General features: G+C 41.1%; 1 protein-coding gene across 2 annotated transcripts in view; it reads right to left on the reverse strand.

Annotated features, from left to right (window-relative positions):
* RNF111 (ring finger protein 111) overlaps positions 1–21,871 on the reverse strand; it is an 84,116-nt gene that overhangs the window by 21,396 nt on the left and 40,849 nt on the right. For both annotated transcript variants that reach the window (XM_065411722.1, XM_065411721.1), the window contains exons 5-10: positions 21,270–21,467; positions 20,042–20,361; positions 18,736–18,991; positions 16,027–16,378; positions 7,948–8,073; positions 6,771–6,897 (exon numbers count right to left, since the gene is read on the reverse strand). In XM_065411722.1, the coding sequence (XP_065267794.1) occupies positions 6,771–6,897; positions 7,948–8,073; positions 16,027–16,378; positions 18,736–18,991; positions 20,042–20,361; positions 21,270–21,467 (1,379 nt within the window). The remainder of the gene's footprint in view (positions 1–6,770; positions 6,898–7,947; positions 8,074–16,026; positions 16,379–18,735; positions 18,992–20,041; positions 20,362–21,269; positions 21,468–21,871) is intronic.

A 21,871-nucleotide genomic window follows, 5' to 3' on the forward strand; every position in this document is an offset into this window, starting at 1 on the left:
GACCCAAAACACCTCAGACCACCATGGTTTTTTTTTTTTTTTATAGCAGTGCTGCTTAACCCTCAACCACCAAAAGGTGACAGAAGGAGCACAGCTGCTTAAATTAGTGCACAAGTATGCACTTTAAGGCAGGCTGCAAGCACTTTGTATATCACATTAGGACCCTCAAAAATACAAGCAATTAACATCTTATACCCCTTACTAAACCCTTCAACCCCATAAACTGTCCTACTGGAATTAGATCACAAAAAACCCACACACTTTTCTGTAATTAACCCCTGGCGCTTTTTCCTTTAACTGCTTCTACAAGCTGATGGATGAAAGGTCATCTATGTGGAGAAAGGTCTTGCACCTTTTCTTTGTAGGTTCAGCAGATATCTTTTACAAGCCTTGGGAGTGGAAACTACAGTGCAAGATTTATATGGTGCTGCTAAAGGTAGTGGAAATATTAGGTCATGTGCCATTTTAGCTGGAGCCATAGACCTACAGGGTTTCACCTGTATATGTAAATGAATAATGAATATACAATAAGTTTATAAAATTTGTTAAAATTATACATTCTATGCAGCATGTGATGAAAAGCTGAGGGTCTCTGGAATTCTAAAGGGTTAGGATGAGAGTTAAAGTTTGCCAGACCTCTCTCGCCGCTCCCCAAAATTTGTTAGTCTTGTAGTTATAAGCTGGAACAAAGATGCATAAAGAACATGAATCTTATTCCCTTTGACGCCTGAATAGGTTACTGGACTATTACAGTAGACCTACACATTAGGAATCTATGCATTGAAAGTAACTGAAGTTATTCATGTATGTTACCTATGATCTGGTATAAAAAATGGAGGAGGAAAATATAATTGTTTTGTCCTATTGAAGATCATTAACCTAATTTAAAAATCACATGATAAAGAATTAGGATTTTTATAGATCAGGAGTGGCCAAACGTGGCTTGTGAGCTACAGGCGCCTCTTTTACAGTTAAAGTGGGGTTTACAGAGCCCCACCCCCAATTCTCTGCCTACCAGACTGGGGGGGAGCGCAGGAGGCAGCTCAGGGCTTCTGCCCTGCAGCACACTGGTGGGGTTAAGTGCTTCTGCTCTGCGGGGAGGGGGGTCTTGGGGCTTCAGCCCTGTGAGGCGTGCCTGCCAGGGCTTAGGGCTTCAGCAGGAGCAAGACTGAAGCCCCTATCCCCACCACCCCGCTGCAAGGCTGAAGCCCCAAGCCCTGTCAGGCGCACTCTGGCTCTTGAACTTCTGAAGATTGTCTCGTGCAGCTCGCAGGATCACTAAATTTGGCCACCCCAGTATAAATGACCCATGCAATGCAGATTAAAAACAATTAATTAATGAATACATATATATATACACACACACTTGAATAGACTGTGCAGTAACCAGTACATTGCTGAACATATTAAAATAAGGAATTATACATACTGCTCAAAAAATTAGGTTGCACTATTGACAGAGCTAGTCATCTGTTACTTTCATACATTCCAACAAGTAACTGGTTCACCTCACAGTATGCTAACTGTGCATCAGTGCAATAGGAATCTTGATATGTCATCGAAGTACTGGAAGATTTTACCATGTTCGTTAACTAGCAAAGCCTTAAGCAGTGTAAGAACAAGTTATAAAAGGGAAGAACTATTATTCCAAAAATTTGCAAGTTCTCTACTCACCCCTAGACTTTATTTTTTGATATACAGCAAGGGTGCCTAGGATACCCACTTTTAGATGATAAAAAAATCAAATCAATAAGTAAACAGATGTTTTAATTTAGCAAAACAAGGGAAATTTATGCTCCAACTTCAATATTTTTACCTCCCCATGCCACTGTTCTTATGCAACAGAAATTATGTGCTGTATCTCCATTTTAATGATGTCCCTTAATAAGAAATGGCTCACTTGACACCCAAAGTTATCTTGAAATATTGTATAGCCAAATGAAGAAGTTACTCACCTTGTGCAGTAACAATAGTTCTTCGAGACGTGTCCCCCCTATGGGTGCTCCCCTGTAGGTGTGTCTGTGTCCCTGTGCTGCTGATGGGAGAACTTTGGTAGGAATCTGTCCTGCCCGTGCATGCGCTGCTCCCCGCCTGCCACAAGGCTAACCAGCATGCACAGGCACTCCCTCCTCAGTTCCTTCTCTACCGCAGAGTCAACTATTAGAACTCCGAAGTACAGAGGAGGAGGGTGGGTCGTGGAGCACCCATAGGGACACATCTCGAAGAACCATCGTTACTGCACAAGGTGAGTAACAACTTATTTGAGTAGTGTCCCTATGGGTGCTCCACTGTAGGGAACTCCCAGGCAGTGCCCACCACTAGAGGTTGGGACTTCAAAGTAGAGTCTGATATGGATGATAGTACTGTGGCACTGAATTTGGCATCTGCAACAGAATCCCCCAGGATGGCATAGTGTTCTGCAAAGGTGTGTGCAGATGTCCAGGTAGCTGCTCTGCAGATTTCCGATATAGGGATACCCTTGGAGAAGGCAATGGACGAGGAAACTGACCTCATAGAATGCGTGTGTACTGAAGATGCGGGTGTTGCGTTATACAACTGGTAACAGAGTTTAATACAGTCCAAGACCCATTTAGAGAGCCTCTGAGCTAAAATCGCTGTACCTTTTGATCTATCGACAATGGAGAGGACAAGTCTCAGATTTTCAGAAGGCTCTTGTCCTCTCCAAATAAAAGGCCAAGGCTTTCCTCATGTCGAGCGTATGGAAGATGGCTTCTCTATTATCCTGCTGAGGTTTGGGATAAAAGGCTGAAAGATGAATGAGCGGAGATATATGCCTGATATGCATCGGTGGTCAGGAGTAGAGATGGGGAAGACTGAACAAACAGGATTCCCATACAGACGTTTACTGGGTCCTTCCACCAGTCCAAGCATTGCTTGACCCTCGTGGGCATCGATAGTCATTTATGTAAGTCTGTGTTCGGCCTGTAAATCAAACCAAACCATGCCTGGAGGCGTCTCATGTATAGTCTGCATAAGCAATAACCGATGTGCCCAAAGCGTGTGCCCCAGGAGCTGCAGGCAACGTTTAGCCAAAATTTGGGGGCTGGATTGTACTGTCTCTATCAATGAGGAGAGACTGAGAAATGTGTGATGTGGGAGGAGCGCTTCCGCCTGAATGGAGTCAAGGTCGGCTCCTATGAATTCTAGCCTCTGTACTGGTGTTAATGTTGATTTTTGTTCGTTGCTCAGTAGGCCCAGATTCTGAAACAGGTCCAGTGTGGTCTGAATGACTCGCTGGGCCTCTGCAAAGGACCATGCCCTGAGAAGGCAATCAGCCAGGTAAGGATAAATCATGATGCCTTGAGAGTGTAAGTGGGCTGCCACTACCGAAAGGACCTTGGAGAATACTCTGGGGGCCGAAGAGAGGCTGAAAGGGAGTACTCCATATTGGTAGTGGTCTTGGCCTAGCATGAACCTGAGGTAATGTCTGTGGCTCGGTATGATCAAGTTGTGAAAAATAAGCATCATGAAGGTCAACGGCTGAGAACCAGTCTCCTTTTTCTAACGCTGGAACGATCGTAGATAACGTGACCATCTTTAACTTCTCAGCCTCGATAAACTTGTTGAGCGTTCTGAGGTCCAGTATGGGTCTCCAACCCCCCCCCTTTTTTTTTTTCCAGGAAGTATCAGATGTAGAAGTGTCTGCTCCTTAGAGGTGTGGGCACTGGATCTATGGCTCTTGTGCTGAAGAGGTGGTTTATCTCCTGTTTTAGCAGGCGCTTGTGAAAAGGATCCCTGAAGAGGGACAGGGAAAGGGGTATGGGAAGGGGGAGGGAGGAGAAATGGATGCAGTGTTCATCCCGGATGATCTCCAACACCCATTTGTCAGAGGTTATCCATTCCCAGGTGCTGTGGAACAGGGTGAGCCAATCTCCGAAGGGATAGGTGGGGTTTTCTAGCATGAAATGAGGAGAGTGTTCTACAGACACCTCAACCAACCTGTCAAAACTGTCTCTTCAAGGTGGAGGACTAAGAGGAAGTTTGCTGAGATCCCAACATCTTTTGTCTGGGGAACCTGGGCTTCTTCCTCAGATTCATATGATCTCTGTGCATATTGCGATGGATACTGGGATGAGTACGGAGATGAATATTGTGAGCAAAACTTGAATGGTGACTGAGGGCTGTACTTTCTTTGATACCCAGGTGTATAGATACTGAGTGATTGAAGAGTGGCCCTTGAATCTTTTACCATGTGGAGGGAGGCATCAGTCTGTTCAGCAAATAATTTTGTCCCCCTCAAAGGGGAGGTCCTCCACCGTTGTTTGGACCTCCTTGGGGAAGCTGGAGATATGAAACCACGAAGCCCATCTCATCACAATGGCAGTCTAAATAGAATGTGCCACCGTGTCAGCTGCATCAAGTGCAGATTGGAGAGACTTTTTGCCACCAGCTGGCCCTCATTAATCAAGGTTTTAAATTGGTCCTTGTGAGAATAGGGGAGTTGTTCAATAAAAGAACTAAACTTCACATAGTTCTGATACTCATATTTAGCCCACAAGGCTTGATCGTTCGCCACGCTGAATTGAAGGGTAGCTGAGGAGTAGGCCTTCCTGCCAAACAAGTCCAGGTGCTTCCAGTCCCGTGATCGAATTGAGAGTCAGGTGTGAGAACAGGAATTCCATGTCCTTTGCTGGCACATAATATTTCTTGTCTGCCCTCTTACAAGTTGGTGCGATGGACGCGGGGGTCTGCCATATCGTGTCGGCAAGGTCCAGTAGATCCTCATTAATAGGGAGGGCTGGTCTGGAGGAGGTGGAGGAATGTAGAATGTCCACCAGCTTGTGATAGGACTCAGACACCTCTTGTAAAGGTATTTGGAGTCCCTCTGCCACCCTCTATGCCAAACCCTGGAACAGTTTAAAGTCGTCCTCCACTGATGGCAGAGGGGGCATCACTGTCTCATCTGGTGACAATGATGAGAAGGGGGCTGGAGAAGTGACTTCCTCCTCAACTTCGGCCTCTGGTTCCTCCCTTCCCTGGTTGGGGAGCTGAGGCCCTCGAGGCAGCGGCTGAAGAAGAGTACTTCCTTGGCTGCTGATAGACCATACTAGTAGTGATGGAGACCTGTTAGAATCATAGAATATCAGGGTTGGAAGGGACCTCAGGAGGTCATCTAGTCCAACCCCCTGCCCCTTTGGGCCTGCCAGTACAGCCATTGTGATGGTAAGGGAACTGGTGGTTGGTACCACGGTTGCCCAAACCAGGGAGGCTGCGCGTCAGAGGGTTGGTATGCCTGGTGTCCATAGTGAAACTGGGCTCCATATCTTGAGAGAGAAGAGCATTAGTAAGCTAGGTCCTCTTGGTCAATTTCTGACTCTGACGACGAAAAGGGTGGTGCATGGCAGGAGGTTGTTAGTGAGACAAGGGGTCTGGGTGAACTTATTACTGGAGCCCCAGTACTGAGCAGAGAAGAAACTGGTGTGTCAGACCCCAAAAAATTCATTGTACACCAGAAATCTGTTGGTGCAGAGGGCATCACTACTGGTGGAGCCTGTCGGTGCTGAGAGGCTTGTACCGACAGCGTTGGAAACGCGGACCTGATAGCAAGCTCTGTTGGTGCCTGGCATATCATTGGCGGTACCAATGTTGATGACTGTACCAACAGTCTTCCCTGGGGTGGATCTTCTATGTTTCTCACCCCCCTGAGGTACCGATGCTTCTTTGCCTGTGCCCATCGGGTCTTTAGGCATTCCGACTTGCCCTCTCGGTTCAAAATCATGCGTGTCCTGGGTACCAGATTTAGATGGCTTCAGTGCCATTGGTACCGATGATACCGACTAAGTCAGGAATCGTTTTCAGCTCAATCGGGGATTGCTATGGGGCCTCACGGACCTTTTCTTAGAGGTCTTACGCGAGTGGCTCGCAGGCATGTCTCTGAGCTCACCCCCTTTGAGGTGGACAGATGCAGTGAGGGCTCCCATCGGGACTCCAGAGGTTGAACAGCTGATTCCATAAGTAGAAGTTTGAGCCTCAGTTCCCTGTCCTTCCTAGATCTTGGCTTCAGTTGCTAGCACAAGTCCATCAGTGACTGGGATAGATTCTTTGCAACTGAGGCACTTTTTGAAGCCCTGAAAGCTGGGCATACCCTTATCCAGGAGCGTCCCAACCCCTTCAGGGGGTCCACAGAAGAAAAAAAAAATTTTTTTTCAAGGCAACGGCCAAAATAAAATGTAAACGAAGCAAAGAAAGTAGCCTCGTGGCAGGCAGGGAGCAATGCGTGCGTAGGCGGGATGGACTGCTACCAAAGTTATCCGATTAGCAGCGCAGTGGAGCGCCCATAGGGACACTACTCGAAGAAGAACTAAGATTTAACTCCTACTGTGCTGCAAGGTAAGCTGTAAAATAAGCATCAATACTAATTCTCACATGCTGCTTAGAAAGTTAAGCACTGTGACACCAGTTACAGTAAGATCTGAACTTTAAAATCAGATGCAGAGGGTCAATGCATTATTATGCAAGAGACAATTTCATTCAGATGTCTTCCATTTACAAGGCTGAAGTTAGAAATGTTACTGTCCTAAATGTATTTTATTCAATTAGTGCAAGTCTGTTCTAGCTTCCCATTTAGTATCAATACATAAATCAACGAAATAGATTTTTCTTCATTTGTTCAGTTGAACCACTATTTGTAAAATTCTATACATATCCAATTTAAATGTAACAAACCTTGTACAAAAGAGGAGAAATTCTTTAAGAAGTCACGGGTAATGATTAGCTACCATATGAGTTTCCACAAATTATCTCCTTACCATTAAAGGAAGAGCCCCTATTTGTAAGTGATGAAGTCGAGGAGGTGCATGGTAGTGTGCCAAATGAGGGTGCAATGGGCCCGGCGGATATGTAGCTGCAGCCACTCCAGCTTCAATTCCCAGTTCCCTGCCACATAAGCAAAATTAAACATTTTAACCTAGTTACTTTTTGCCCTCTAGCTATATCTCTACTGTTTTGGAAATTTATATCATGGCTTCTAAAACACACACATAAAGGACATTTTAAATAAAAGTTTAATTACTTTAAAATAAATACTTTCCATTAAATCAGTTCTGTAATCCCATCATTGGTTCAAATAATGTGTTTGTGACTAAGTAACTGGTTTAAAAATTAAATAAAAAAAAAACAAAAACAAAAATCAAAACACAACAACAAATACCAGTACAGACTTAACTCAGAAATCATGTGTTATGCACAACTACTCTATTACTGACTTGGAATCCTGTGTTTTCATACAATAAGTCCTCTTCAGGTCACCATTCCATTAATCACTGTGGTTACAGGAAGTTGCCCAATGGATTTGATCTTAGATCAAGGTAGTAAAGTTCTAGAATTTCCAGAGCTATCTAGCCACTGTAAACCACAGGTTACTAGGAGTGGAAATCCATTTTAACAACACAACAGAAAAACCAATTACAAAGTTACAGGTTTAATAGTTTATGAGTAGACCAAGCTCAGAAGTTAAAGTTCAGTTAAAGTCTACTGTTTTACTACATAACAGATGCAAACGTTTTTAAATAAAAATTCAGTCACAGATAAAGAGGAAAGGTAAATTAGCTTATAGCTCAAAAGGTCTGAACTTTTAACTTCAAAAGAATGTTTTGTATAAATTCCTTTTTGCCAATACACAAGAGTTGAACTCCTTTTATTTGCAATAACTGGTACCAAAACAGTTCAACTGTATAAGCACTTTAAAAAAAATGGTAGATATTTGCTGGCATTTGTAAAAGCAAACTGGAAATGTTTAAATTGGCCAGTAGCAAAAAAAACGGCACTTTAACACATTTTATCATGCACATGCACTTGGCAGTTTGTTAAATTAAATCACAAACAACATTATCAACATATTCTCAGGATGAAAGGTCATATAGCAAATGCCAATAAATGGGCACCTACCAAGGCATAGGACACTAACGAGGAATTAAGAGTACTGACCAGGCAGACCTTTCTGGAGCTTGTCGAGGATGTGAGGACATTGTCTGAGGCACGTGGATATGGTGCCCATGACCATAGTTGGGATGCATTCGGTGAGGATGTGGAGGAGGCCGTTCATGTGCACGTCTAAGAGTTAGAATACAAGACAGCACCAGTTCAAGCTACAATGATTCAACCTTTATCTGGCAAACATGACTACAGAAAAATAGCTAAGGCCTGGTCTACACTAACCCCCCAAATCGAACTAAGATACGCAACTTCAGCTACGTGAATAACGTAGCTGAAGTCGACGTACCTTAGTTCGAATTTACCGCGGTCCAGACGCAGCAGGCAGGCTCCCCCGTCGATGCCGCGTACTCCTCTGGCCGAGCTGGAGTACCGGCGTCGACGGCGAGCACTTCCGGGATCGATTTATCGCGTCTAGACAAGATGCGATAAATCAATCCCAGAAGATCGATTGCTTGCCGCCGAACCAGCGGCTAAGTGTAGACATACCCTAAATCTTCAACATGAGGTTAAACACTTGCCAATCTAAAATCCAGTTTCATCATTATATGTCAAGATCCAGAAACATTCGCAACTGAAAAGTCATCTATATTCTTAATCTGCAGCTTCCTGGTAGATTAAAGTACTTAAGTATTCACATGAAGCAATACTTCTGTTTTCTAGGTTAAAAGGCAGCAATTTCTGATACTTCCAAAGGAGTCATGGAAAATTTTTAAAACTTTAAAAGCTTGGAAGCATACAACTCTATAGGGGAAGTAGCAGCTATAAGTTTACTCTTCACTTAATTTTTCTGTCAATTTAGAAACTTGCGTTTCCCAAAAGCAGAACATGGGGTGGATGGCTTCATGTCCAAACAACCACTTGTAGCATTCTCTTGCCAGATGGTGCTTTTTGCAGGTGGCTTAGCTATTGGTGGCTGCTTTACTGCATAAATCTCTAGCAAAGATGACTTTCCCCAAGAAGGCTACCACCAACCTGTAATTTAACCAGGCAGGAATTGAAAGTTTTCTGCGCTACTATAGAAGAATGACATAAGAAAACTGCCTGGTCAATAGCCAAATCAGTAAGTAACAGTGTACTTAACTAAAAGTTCTATTCTCAACCTTCTCACATCAGAGTGCCACAATCAGACTTTACCACAATTCTTTGGTTCTTGCTAAAGGAATTGTGACAATAGGCAGAGAAATTGCTCCTTAAAAAACAAAAGTTAACACAGCTTTATGACGACTCCCAGAACGTCTCCTTATGCTAGTGATCAAAAGTCATTTGTGAGAGAGAAACAGCCTATGAGAATACAGACTTTACACAGTATAAACTTGAAAAAAATCTTGTATTTTAAATAGGGCTGTCGATTAATCGCAGTTAACTCACACGATTAACTCAAAAAAATTAATCACAATTAATCGCAGTTTTAATCTTACTGCTAAACAACAGAATACCAATTGAAATTTAATAAATATTTTTGGATTTTTTCTGTATTTTCAAATATATTGATGTCAATTGCAACACAGAATACAAAGTGTACAGTGCTCACTTTATATTATTTTTATTACAAATATTTGCACTGTAAAAGTGATAAACAAAAGAAATAGCATTTTTCAGTTCACCTCATACAAGTACTATAGTGCGATCTCTTTATCCTGAAAGTGCAACTTCCAAATGTAGATTTTTTTGTTACATAATTGCACTCAAAAACAAAACAATGTAAAACTTTAGAGCCTAAAAGTCCACCCAGTCCTACTTCTTGTTCACCCAACCACTAAGACAAACAAGTTTGTTAACATTTACAGGAGATAATGCTGCCCGCTTATTTACTTCACCTCCAAGTGATAACAGACATTCGCATGGCACTTTTGTAGCAGGCATTGCAAGATATTTACATACCAGATATGTTAAATATTCGTATGCCCCTTCATGCTTCAACCACCATTCCAGAGGACAGGCTTCCACGCTGATGATGCTCGTTAAAAAAAAAATCATGCACTAATGAAATTTGTAAATGAATTCCTTGGGGGAGAACTGTATGTCTCCTGCTCTGTTTTACCTGCATTCTGCCATATATTTCATGTTATAGCAGTCTCGGATGATGACCCAGCACATGTTGTTCGTTTCAAGAACTCTTTCACTGCAAATTTGACGAAACGCAAAGAAGGATCCCATGTGAGATTTCTAAAGAAAGCTACAGCATTCAACCCAAGGTTTAAGAATCTGAAGTGCCTTCCAAAATCTGAGAGGGAAGAGGTGTGAAGCATGTTTTCAGAAGTCTTAAAAGAGCAACACACTGATGCGGAAACTCCAGAACCCGAACCATCAAAAAAAAAAAAAAAATAGAATGTGCCACCTTCTGCTGGTGGCATCTGACTCAGATGATGAAATTAAACATGCATTGGTCCACACTGCTTTGGATCGTTGTTGAGCAGAACTCGTCATCAGCATGGATACATGTCCTCTGGAATGTTGGATGAAGCATAAAGGGGCATCTGAATCTTTAGCATATCTGGCACGTAAATATCTTGTGACATCAGCTACAACAGTGTTATGTGAACACCTGTTCTCACTTTCAGGTTATGTTGTAAACAAGAGCAGGCAACATGTAAATGTAAACAAACTTGTTTGTCTGAGCAATCTGCTGAACAAGAAGTAGGACTTGTAGGCTCTAAAGTTTTACATTGTTTTATTTTTGAATGCAGTTTTTTTTTGTACATAATTCTACATTTGTAAGTTCAACTTTGATATGAAAGAGATTGCACTATAGTACTTGTATTAGGTGAACTGAAAAATACTATTTCTTTTGTTTTTTACAGTGCAAATATTTATAATAAAAAATAAATATAAAGTGAGCATTGTACACTTGTATTTGAAAATGCAGACATCCAAAAATATTTAAATAGTATTCTATTAACATAATTAATTTTTTTAATTGCTTGACAGCCCTAATTTTAAATAAAAGTTTCACCTTGGGAGATTTTAAAGTAACTTCAGTCTATCAAGATTACATTTTACAACATAAGCTGTTTGACCTATCAGCCTAGTTTCAAATATCAATCTTGAATTAAAGATGCAGTTTCCTAGCTGGGAGCAAAATGAAACATTGGAACAGCTTAGTGGGGAGGTGGTGGACTCAGCATCACTAAGAGTTTAAAATAAGATTAGATATCTTTTTTAAAAGATATGGTTTAATCCAGCTTCTGAGAGAAATGCTACGACCTGTGTGTGTGAGAGGCCAGGCTGGATGGTCATGATGGTCCCTTCTGGCCTTAGAATCTGTGAATCTATGAGATCCAATGCTCATTCCTTTTCTTCATGGGGCATGGGGAGAATGAGGTTGCCTACAGTACCCTCAAAAATGCTCATAACCCTTATAACTCAATGACATAACATATCATGCATCAGGGCTTTAGCCAGCCATCTGCAGGGGTTATGAGCATTTTTGAGCGTACAAAATTTAATAGTCCCTTCTGGCCTTAAATTATGAAAAGAAGAAACTATGAAATTAGTGTAAATTGTCTTGTTGCAAGAAGTTATGACATTGGTCATAAGTTGTTTAACTTTAATTCTTTTGTTGGGTGAGGAATTGATTATTGCTAAGAGTTTAGTCAGCTATTTGTACAGGCCTTTTTATACTGATCTTTCTGTAAATTGGTGACAAAAAGTGAAATTTGTTTGGTTTTGGGAGGCTGGGGGTCACAGACTTTCAGTCTCTGTGGTATGTAAAACCTTGAACAGTTTTTAAATTACTGGTTTGAACTAATGCCAGCTACAGATTACCTACTTTGAAACTGACTGGGCCAGGTTGCATGGCTCCAAGATAGGCCTTGGACCTGATTTGTCTGAAGACCTTGGAGTCACTGGAAGACTCAGTAGGCAAAGTTTGCAAACTATAAGCATCAACAGTAAGACAACGAGGAGTCCTTGTGGCACCTTAGAGACTAACACATTTATTTGGGCATAAGCTTTCGTGGGCTAAAACCCCCTTCATCAGATGCATGGAGTGGAAAATACAGAGGCAGGTATAAATACACAGCACATGAAAAGATGGGAGTTGCCTTACCAAGTGGGGGTCAGTGCTAACGAGCCAATTCAATTGAATTGATTAGAATTCTCTGGAGAATTTATAAGAAGGTGGCCGTAATTGAATTGGCTCATTAGCAATGACCCCCCCAACTTGGTAAGGCAACTCCCATCTTTTCATGTGCTGTGTATTTATACCTGCCTCTGTATTTTCCACTCCATGCATCTGATGAAGTGGGTTTTAGCCCACGAAAGCTTATGCCCAAATAAATGTGTTAGTCTCTAAGGTGCCACAAGGACTCCTCGTTGTCTTTGTTGATACGGACTAACACGGCTACCACTCTGAAACAGTAAGACAGTGATGCTTTGCCTTTTGGGCCAACAAGCCACCTGAGGGAAAACTGATGTTCCAGAACCCTGAGAGTGATAACATCAGGGAGAGTAATTCACAACAACAAATAGGTATGCCAGCCTTTGACCAGTCTCTCCCTGCACCTAAGTCTGTTAGACTCATAGACTTTAAGGTCAGAAGGGACCAATATGGTCATCTAGTCTGACCTCCCGCATAATGCAGGCCACAAAAGCTGACCCACCCACAACAGAATCTTCCAGCCTGCGACTCCTGCCCTATGCTGCGGAGGAAGGCGAAAAACCTCCAGGGCCTTTGCCAATCTACCCTGGAGGAAAATTCCTTCCCGACCCCAAATATGGCGATCAGCAGAACCCCGAGCATACAGGCAAGATTCTACAGCCGGACCCTCATTTTACCCGCGATGGCACGTTAATGCCTAATTGACTAAAATCACGTTATCCCATCAAACCATTCCCTCCATAAACTTATCAAGCCTAATCTTGAAGCCAGAGAGGTCCTTCGCCCCCACCGTTTCCCTCGGAAGGCTGTTCCAGAACTTCACCCCTCTGACGGTTAGAAACCGTCGTCTAATTTCAAGCCTAAACTTCCCCACGGCCAGTTTATATCCATTCGTTCTCGTGTCCACATTACTACTAAGCTGAAATAATTCCTCTCCCTCCTTGGTATTAATCCCTTTGATATATTTAAAGAGAGCAATCATATCCCCCCTCAGCCTTCTTTTGGTTAGGCTAAACAAACCGAGCTCCTCGAGTCTCCTTTCATAGGAAAGGTTTTCCATTCCTCGGATCATCCTAGTGGCCCTTCTCTGTACCCGTTCCAGTTTGAGTTCATCCTTTTTAAACATAGGAGACCAGAACTGCACACAGTACTCCAAATGAGGTCTCACCAGCGCCTTGTATAACGGAAGCAGCACCTCCCTGTCCCTACTAGAAATACCTCGCCTAACGCATCCCAAGATCGCATTAGCTTTTTTCACAGCCACGTCACATTGCCGACTCATAGTCATCCTGCGATCAACCAGGACTCCGAGGTCCTTCTCCTCCTCCGTCACTTCCAACCTATGCGTCCCTAACTTATAACTAAAATTCTTGTTAGTCATCCCTAAATGCATCACCTTACACTTCTCACTATTAAATCTCATCCTATTATTGTTACTCCAATTTACAAGGTCATCCAAGTCTCCCTGCAGAATATCCCTATCCTTCTCCGAATTGGCAATACCTCCCAACTTTGTGTCATCCGCAAACTTTATCAGCCCACTCCTACATTCGGTTCCGAGGTCAGTAACGAATAGATTAAATAAAATCGGACCCAAAACCGAACCTTGAGGAACCACACTGGTGACCTCTGTCCAACCCGACAGTTCACCTTTCAGTACTACCCGCTGCAGTCTCCCCTTTAACCAGTTCTTTATCCACCTCTGGATTTTCATATCGATCCCCATCTTTTCTAATTTAACCAATAATTCCACGTGCGGCACAGTATCAAACGCTTTACTAAAATCGAGGTAAATTAGATCCACCGCATTTCCTTTATCTAGAAGGTCTGTTACTTTCTCAAAGAAGGAGATCAAGTTGGTTTGGCACGATCTTCCTTTCGTAAACCCATGTTGTAATTTGTCCCAATTGCCATTCACCTCAAGGTCCTTAACTACTTTTTCCTTTAAAATTTTTTCCAAGACCTTGCATACTACAGAAGTTAAACTAACAGGCCTGTAGTTACCCGGGTCACTTTTTTCCCCCTTCTTGAAAATAGGAACCACATTAGCTATTTTCCAGTCCATCGGTACCACCCCCGAGTTTACAGATTTATTAAAAATTATTGCCAAGGGGCTTGCAATTTCTCGCGCCAGCTCCTTCAATATTCTAGGATGAAGATCATCCGGTCCGCCCGATTTAGTCCCATTTAGTTGGTCAAGTTTGGCTTCCACCTCTGATACTGTAATGTCAATCGCCCCTCCTTTATTCCCCTCTGTCCTGCTCCCTCTATTCCTAAGCCCTTCATTAGCCTTATTAAAGACTTATTCATTAGCAAGAAGCACTGTGCCAGAAACATAACTATCTGGCTCCTTGGCTGCAGTTCCAGCTCCTATTCCATAAGAGTCCAGAAGACTGACAGCTGTAGAGTTAGCAAATCCTGTTATTTTCCTTTTCCTATTTTTCTCTTTTCTTTTCGTTGGCTGGCGGTGTCCCAGCCTTTTAATATTCTTTACTTTTAGGGTGTGAAAATGTGATTCTGTGCACGCAGATGTATAAGCACTCAAAGCCCACAAGGGATAGGTGCCAGAAAGTAATTTTACTGAATTTAAACAGCCCTAAAAAACTGTCTGATACTCGTTCAAGTGTGTTCTGTGTCCTGTAATTAAAAGACCTGGGATGCAAGAAACGGGTCATCTGTAATTTTTGGTAAGTAGGAGTTGTTAAACTTCTGCTTATCAAAGATACAAGTCTGTATTGTAATATCTGTTTTGGAGAAATGTGGGAAGGAAAGGGTTAGCCACCACATAAGAACAGAATTCTAAGAAAGAAGCTTAATTGCCTGAGGTTGTAGTTCAGATGTTAGAACTGATTAAGATCTTAATAATGAAACCAAATTTATCTAGGTCATGGATTTGATTAGAACTGGTAACATTATATAGTTGGGGTTTATAGCCAAACATACAGCCACCTTTTTATAGAATTCTTTGGAGAATTCTAAGGACTGGTCATCTTGCATCAGTTTGATGATTTAACGTATTTTATGATTTAACTCCAATCCAGCATTCAGATTGATTGATTGATTGAACTGACTTTGATTTGGTAGTTGTATGTCTTTATTTTTAGTTTAGTTAAATAATAAATTAGTTTGGTGATCTATTTTTTCTTTGTTTAAAAGATTTAGTAACATGTATAAAAAAATATATTGTTACATTTCTTTCAACAAGCAACATGGGTCCAGAATTCTTGACCGTAAAACCCTGAACAGCTCCCCCTAATTAGTCTTTTGTTGTCACACCATGCAATAGCACTTTTTTTTTGGGGGGGGGGGGTGTCAAAATTTCTATGAATGATGTTTGCTTTAATGTAGATGAAAATTAGTGATTTTATCCACACTAATTTACAAGATCAAGATTTTTTTTAAACCATCTCACTCTCCAGTTGTTCATTTGTTTTAAAATGTCAATTTATATTAAAAAAAAAGTCTTGCTGACTTCAACAGTGCAAAAAACATTTAAGGATTTGCTTGGAAGCTGGGCAGTTAACCTATTAGAAAGCAACATTAATTTCTTCTAATTATTTATTATTAGCGTTTAATGTTTGCTTTAAAATTACCTTTTAGTGGTAATAAAAAAGTGCAAATTGCTTGCACTTGAAACTGAACTCTGCTTATTCACAGGACAGGTAAAGCATGGGCAACAGAAGTACTAGCTTCCCCACTAAGGTACCTCTGCTTTTTCCTGGAGGGGCCACCTTGACAAGTGAGAGGGTAGTTCAGCCTCAGTGCTCACTTAATCCTTGGCTTTTCTATTGCAACTGCTAATATAAGAGCTAATTGTGGTGGTAGACAATAAGATTCACATCTCACCACAGTTTAATTGTAATTGTCCACTAACCATGGTATTACAATTAAGAGTCACATGCAGCATTTAAAAAACCTGAGGATAAGGAATTAAATGTACTCAGAACAATAACTAAACATTTATGACATACGTTGGATGCTGCATCATTCTTCTTCTCTGGACCTCCATCCTCTGGATCACTTCATGAGGATGCAGCCTCTGTGCTGAAGGTGCAGTTGCAGGAATATGATGGGTAATAGGCTGGTGTGTAGGTGGAAGATGCTGTGGAATTGGAGCAGCTGCACTGGCTAAAGGGTGAGTTGGTGGTGGAGGTGGAGGTGGAACTGGATGAGAAGAGGCATGAGAGGAGATGGAAGGATGAAAGGGATGCACTGGATGAGGGATAACATAATCCACTTGAGGTGGAGGCTGTGGCTGAGGAGGAGGATTTCCGTGAGAGTGGGGGCATGCAGAAGACTGATGAAGAGGTCTCGTCAAAGCATCTGGAATGAAAATGCATTTTTAATGTATTAAGTAAAGTTTCTCAATCAAATGCATAAGAAACTACAATAACTTCATGCCGGTCCTCTACTGCACTCTATTTCTATCCAAATAATATCTTTATGATAACATGAGCATTTATCTTTTCACAATGATTAACAGGCACTGACAAATAAACAGCAACATGTGAAATTCACAAAATAAGTGAAATAAAAACCAAAGCTTCCCATCAATGTACATGAGCAAGACAAAATGAAAAACTGAAACCAGAAAGCCAGTTTTCATAGGATGTTTCTTGATAACTGGAGATGGAAGGATACACACCAATTGGCTGCCATAAGAGGACTGATGGACATGAGGAAAAAAATAAGCATCTTTTTTAAATAGTAAAATCCGACTTGCTAATATTGACAAAATTGCAATATTGACAAAAAAAGAAAAGTCTGGGAAAAATCCATGTAACACACCTGATTAAAAACTACCAGGACGCTGTCAGTCTCTTCTTTTTTAAAACTTATTGTATTAAGAGAAACAAGAGGAAAGGAATTTTGTTCTGTGATTGTACAGCAGCTAGCACAATGGGTCCTGACTTATGACTAGGGCTGCTAGATGTTACAGTGGTAATCATCATCATCATCATCATAAAAGAGCCAATGCCTCCTAGCAAGTCCATGTCCCTGACTGTTCTCAAAACATAAGCATCTTTGAGTACTTGGCACTGTTCGAAGAAAATAAGTCTCTGGAAACCCCAACTGACATTTAGTGTATGTTAACACAGTAATGTAACCCCAGGGTTAGCAGAACTTGAGTTAGTAAGCCCTGGGTTTGTTAACCCAGGGCTTGAGCATCTATGCTCATTTGTAACCCCAAGTTAGGAATAGTTGAACCCTGGGTCCCTACCTGGGGCTCCAGCATCTACACTGCACTATGCAGACCCTAATCCAACCACCCATATCCCAGACTTCCTAGTCCCTTCCCAAAAAAAGTGGTCACTATAGCCCTTTGTCATGATGCAGTCTGGGAAAACTTGACTGTCCACCAAAGTTAACTGTCCAGAGGACGAAGAAAGTCAGCCCACAAGATTATGGTAGACTTACGGTGGACTCCCAGAGTAAGAGTCCAGTCAGGATGTGTCTACACTGCAAAGCAATAGGGCTTGAACCCTAGGTTCCGGCTTGACTCGGTCTTGGATCCTCAACCCCCGTGGGATCCTGGGTCAGCATGATTTGTGTGTAGACAGAAGTGGGGATCAGGCTTGAGCCTGAGTTCGAACTCTGGGTTTACACTGCAGTGTAGACACACTCTTAAGCACTAAATAGATCTCCCTTTGTGTGCAACAGCCCTCAAAGAGGGATTAATTTTGTATACTATCCTCATGAAATTTCAAAGACATTATTTAAAAATGGATTGTGAGAGGCAAAGAAATGGAGAAGAAAGGCATAAAGGCCCAACCCTACAATTAGCTCTGCATGGGTAGATCCTTATGCTTGTGAGAAGCCACACTGACTTAATGAGTCTGCCCAAGCAGAGCTCATTGGAAGATGGGGGCCAAAGTAAGGAAATAGAGAAGTGGCATTTTATTTAAAAAAAAAAAAAAAAAGGAATTAGAGACAACGTTATTATTTCCTAAGGAAATGATTGAACAGTAAAGGATCTAGACTGCCAGTCTCAGATAAGCTGGGGGAGAACAAAAAATTAAAGTCTGATATTTACTGAATCAGAAAATGAATAGTTAAGATAAAATAACAAGGCAGAGGGGGAAAAAGAGCCTCAAAAATCTGACAAGTATAAATTTGAAAAACTTAATGTGTGTCTGAGTGAGCCTAAAGAGAAAACTCCCATGCGTTACTTTAAATAATCAAATTTCAGGTCTTAGAATCTTCTCAAATAAACTGTATACAGTGCTATGTGGGAAACAATTTAGCTAAAAATGCTCTTTTAAAAAAAGGAAGGTTGCCTTTTAATTATACCACAAAAATGATTTACCCTAAAAGTCATTTTTCACTATTTCAACCTCAAGGATTTTGTTTTGTTTTTATATAAAGTTGGTACTTTTAGGGTACAGAAGTAATTCACAGTAATAAACATTAAAAAAAACCTCATCTTTTCTGTATCTTATGCACAGTCAAAGCAGTACATACTGGATTATCTGTTTATTTTAAATTCCTCCATGCTGCAAGGATTCTCAGAAGGACCCTGATGGTTTACCAACAGTAAAAATATTTCTTATTGTAGATTTAGGAATGCTGGTTCTAAGGCCTAATCAAGAGGACGGTATAACCAAAGTTGTCAGGGAAGTTATGTTTTCCTGTTTTGTATTTCAAACAAGTATATTTATAGGTAGAGTAAGTGTACTTACAAGGAGAGTGCATATAATGTCGACATGATGAGAGCGAGGCCTGAGCAGGAGGTTGGGGCTGGGGCTGTGCAACCATGCTTGTTCCATATCCATCTATTGCTATTGGTTGGCTTGGGCCAGCACCAGCCTGATGCCCATAAATTGCAGTTCGGGATGAAGAACCAGGACAGCAAGGGTCAAATGCTGATGCTCCATGGAAAGCACCATTTCCATGACTTCTTATACCATTGTTGCTTAAGTCTACTGGCAGTGCCTGCTGTATAAACAAACTGACTTGTTTTCAAGCATTTCTTCAAATATTTAAAGCTAGGTCACCTTTAAGTGTGCTACAACAAAATATATTTACTGCAATGTTTTGCGAGTGAAATATTTAATGCGATAAAATGCTTAAGGCCCCAATGTAGAGCATTCTTTAGATATGATTATTGTTTAAAGTTCACAAGCTTAGTGAACACTGTGAAGGAGGGTTGAGTTGAACAAGAATGTTCGCACTCATAAGAGTTTTTCAGTTTAGCTTCATTATTTTCTATTTTATAATCATTTGTCCGAAAACAAGTCTTAATTCAATGCTCATGAGGGAGCTTCAGTGTACATTTCCATACATGCAAACAGTAACCTTAGCATTCTTCTTAGTTGGGACTAACTGATAAAAGTTTCATAATTATAAAAATGATCAAAAGCTTTATTACAAAGAGCACGGTTACAAAAAAAAATCATAGGTTCTAGGAATAAGTTATACAGTTCAGCTCTCAGACACCTGAAACTGCAGTTTTAAACAACTTACAAATAAGAGGCATTTCTAAAAAGAACTTGAAGTTAAAGTGCAAATATTTTAAAAAGGATTCTGAAAAACATACTTGACAAATTAGTTTTTCTGCAGTGGCTGAATTAGTCACAGAACAATAGTAACCTCAAGAGCCTACCTTTAGAGTCAGATCATATTAGAGAAGACTGCTATATACTTTAGAACTACTTAGGAGTCCAAAGTATGTGGAGTATATTCTAAGCCATTGGTGTTTTGTTTTATAAATAAAACAGGAATATTTAAAATTTTTAGAGGTGTACAAGTGACAGTGTCAACATCCAATGAGTAAGTTTGGAGTTGTTTCTGTTTTTGGTTTGTTTTTTTGTTTTTTAATTTAATTTCACTGCTCAGAACTCATGCTTCAAATTTTCCTATTTCAAGCCTCTTTTATACATGCCACAGATAATGATAAGTGAATTCCCAATTCAGTAGTCTCATTCTATTATACTGCTAACATCACTTTAAAAACGTAAAGTGAAAAATCATAAAAGTTAAACATGCCTGGTCATGGTAGCTGGTGCCAGTACTGCTGCTTGCTCCACAAGGAGCTGACACTGGAGGAGGCCTTTCAACAGGGCAACTGGAGTCACTGAACGAAGGAGACAGTGGGACAGTTGAGTGGGGATTATGATGGTGGTGATGGTGGTGTTGGAAGTGGTGGCCATGCTGCTGAAAACAACTTGTGTGAGGGTGTCCTAATACATGGTGATTCTGTGAAGATCCTCCACACGGAGAATGTTGGGGGCAGCATGATGGTAACCTTGGCATGGCAGGAGGACCAGTTTCCAGTGTAGTATTAGAGGCAGTTCTCCTTACATCATCTTAAAATGGAGAGAAATTAAACAAATTTAGTGTTGCTGAAACTTGGAAAAGGAAGTGGATACATCCACATCAAACAAAATTACAGGAGACTTCACCAAATGACACTTGAAACTCAAACATTTTAAAAGGATATGAAAGGTGGCTTCACTTACTCCTATGAGAAGTCTGGAAACTAATCAGTTAGATCTGTTCATATGAATTGTCAGAGGAAGAATCTTGCATTATTACATTCAGAGTGCATTCAAACCCAGATTTCATCGCAGCTGCTGGCTACGGGCACAGACAAGGTCCCATGCACCACATATTGTGACCAGAGAAGTCCCTTCCTGGGTCTACTAGTACTGCAGGTAGTACACCTCTATCCCGTTATAACACGACCCGATATAACACGAATTCGGATATAATGTGGTAAAGCAGCGCTTGTGTGTGTGTGTGTGGGGGGGGGGGTGGGGGGGAGGGAGAGCTGCATGCTCCAGCAGATCAAAGCAAGTTCGATATAGCACGGTTTCACCTATAACGCGGTAAGATTTTTTGGCTCCTGAGGACAGCGTTATATCGGGGTAGAGGTGTAATAGGCTGACCTCATGCTCCCCTGAAGTCCAACGATGACTGACCCCTGCATGTGGTATGTTCGAGGGAGTTTCCTTAAGATCTCTCTTCTCTAGCACACTTACACAGGGACAGGCAGAGTCTGGCCTTAAACTCATGGGACCTTTAATTTCTATTGTGTTAAATATTAATAAATGGTGTTACTTTGAAAAATATCTAAATTTGCCATTCTGTTAAACAGTATCTGCACAGACACAATAATTCATTTAATCAAAGTAAAGCCAGGCCTAAGCATATAACAGGTAGCAAAGCAATTTAAACATAAAACAGATCTTGAGAAAGTTCTATTATTCTGTACCTCCCACTGAAGTCCCAGCAGTGCTGCTATTGGGAAGAGTAGTCAATGTCTCTGGTGCTGTAGAGATCTGGCTATTGGAGACACTTATAGCAGCATCAGAGGCCTGCTCTGAGGTAGATGTATTGGTATTGTTACCGGAAGTAGAACTCACAACCTGGGTTTCAACTCTAGCTGAGGTTGTTGGCACAACTGTGGGCTCTATGGAAGTGTGGACATTACAGAGAATCAGTATAATGATTACTGCAACAGTACATGCTATTTAAGCTTTTAAAGATCCCAAGAAATTCAGTTTTCCTTACAACTGTTTATTTTACAGGAAGTTTTGGATTTTATTTCTACCAGATGCTGATAAATTCAGAACAAGTGGCTTGATGGGATATAAAATGTGAAAGTTAGTTCTATTTCCCCAACAAGTGTGAAAAATCCAAAGTATGAAGAGTTTTAAAGTGAGTATTCTTTTGCTTTTTTTAAGTAAAGTCAAACTTTGTAAAAAGTCAGTATAAAATCATTCCACAAGCCAAACCAGAGAATTTGATTTATTTGGCAATTATACATAACTAGAAAGGAAACTAAGTCATTGTAACATATGATGCAAGTACTGG

Source organism: Emys orbicularis, chromosome 10 (assembly GCF_028017835.1).
Source record: "Emys orbicularis isolate rEmyOrb1 chromosome 10, rEmyOrb1.hap1, whole genome shotgun sequence".
Lineage (NCBI taxonomy): Eukaryota > Metazoa > Chordata > Testudines > Emydidae > Emys > Emys orbicularis.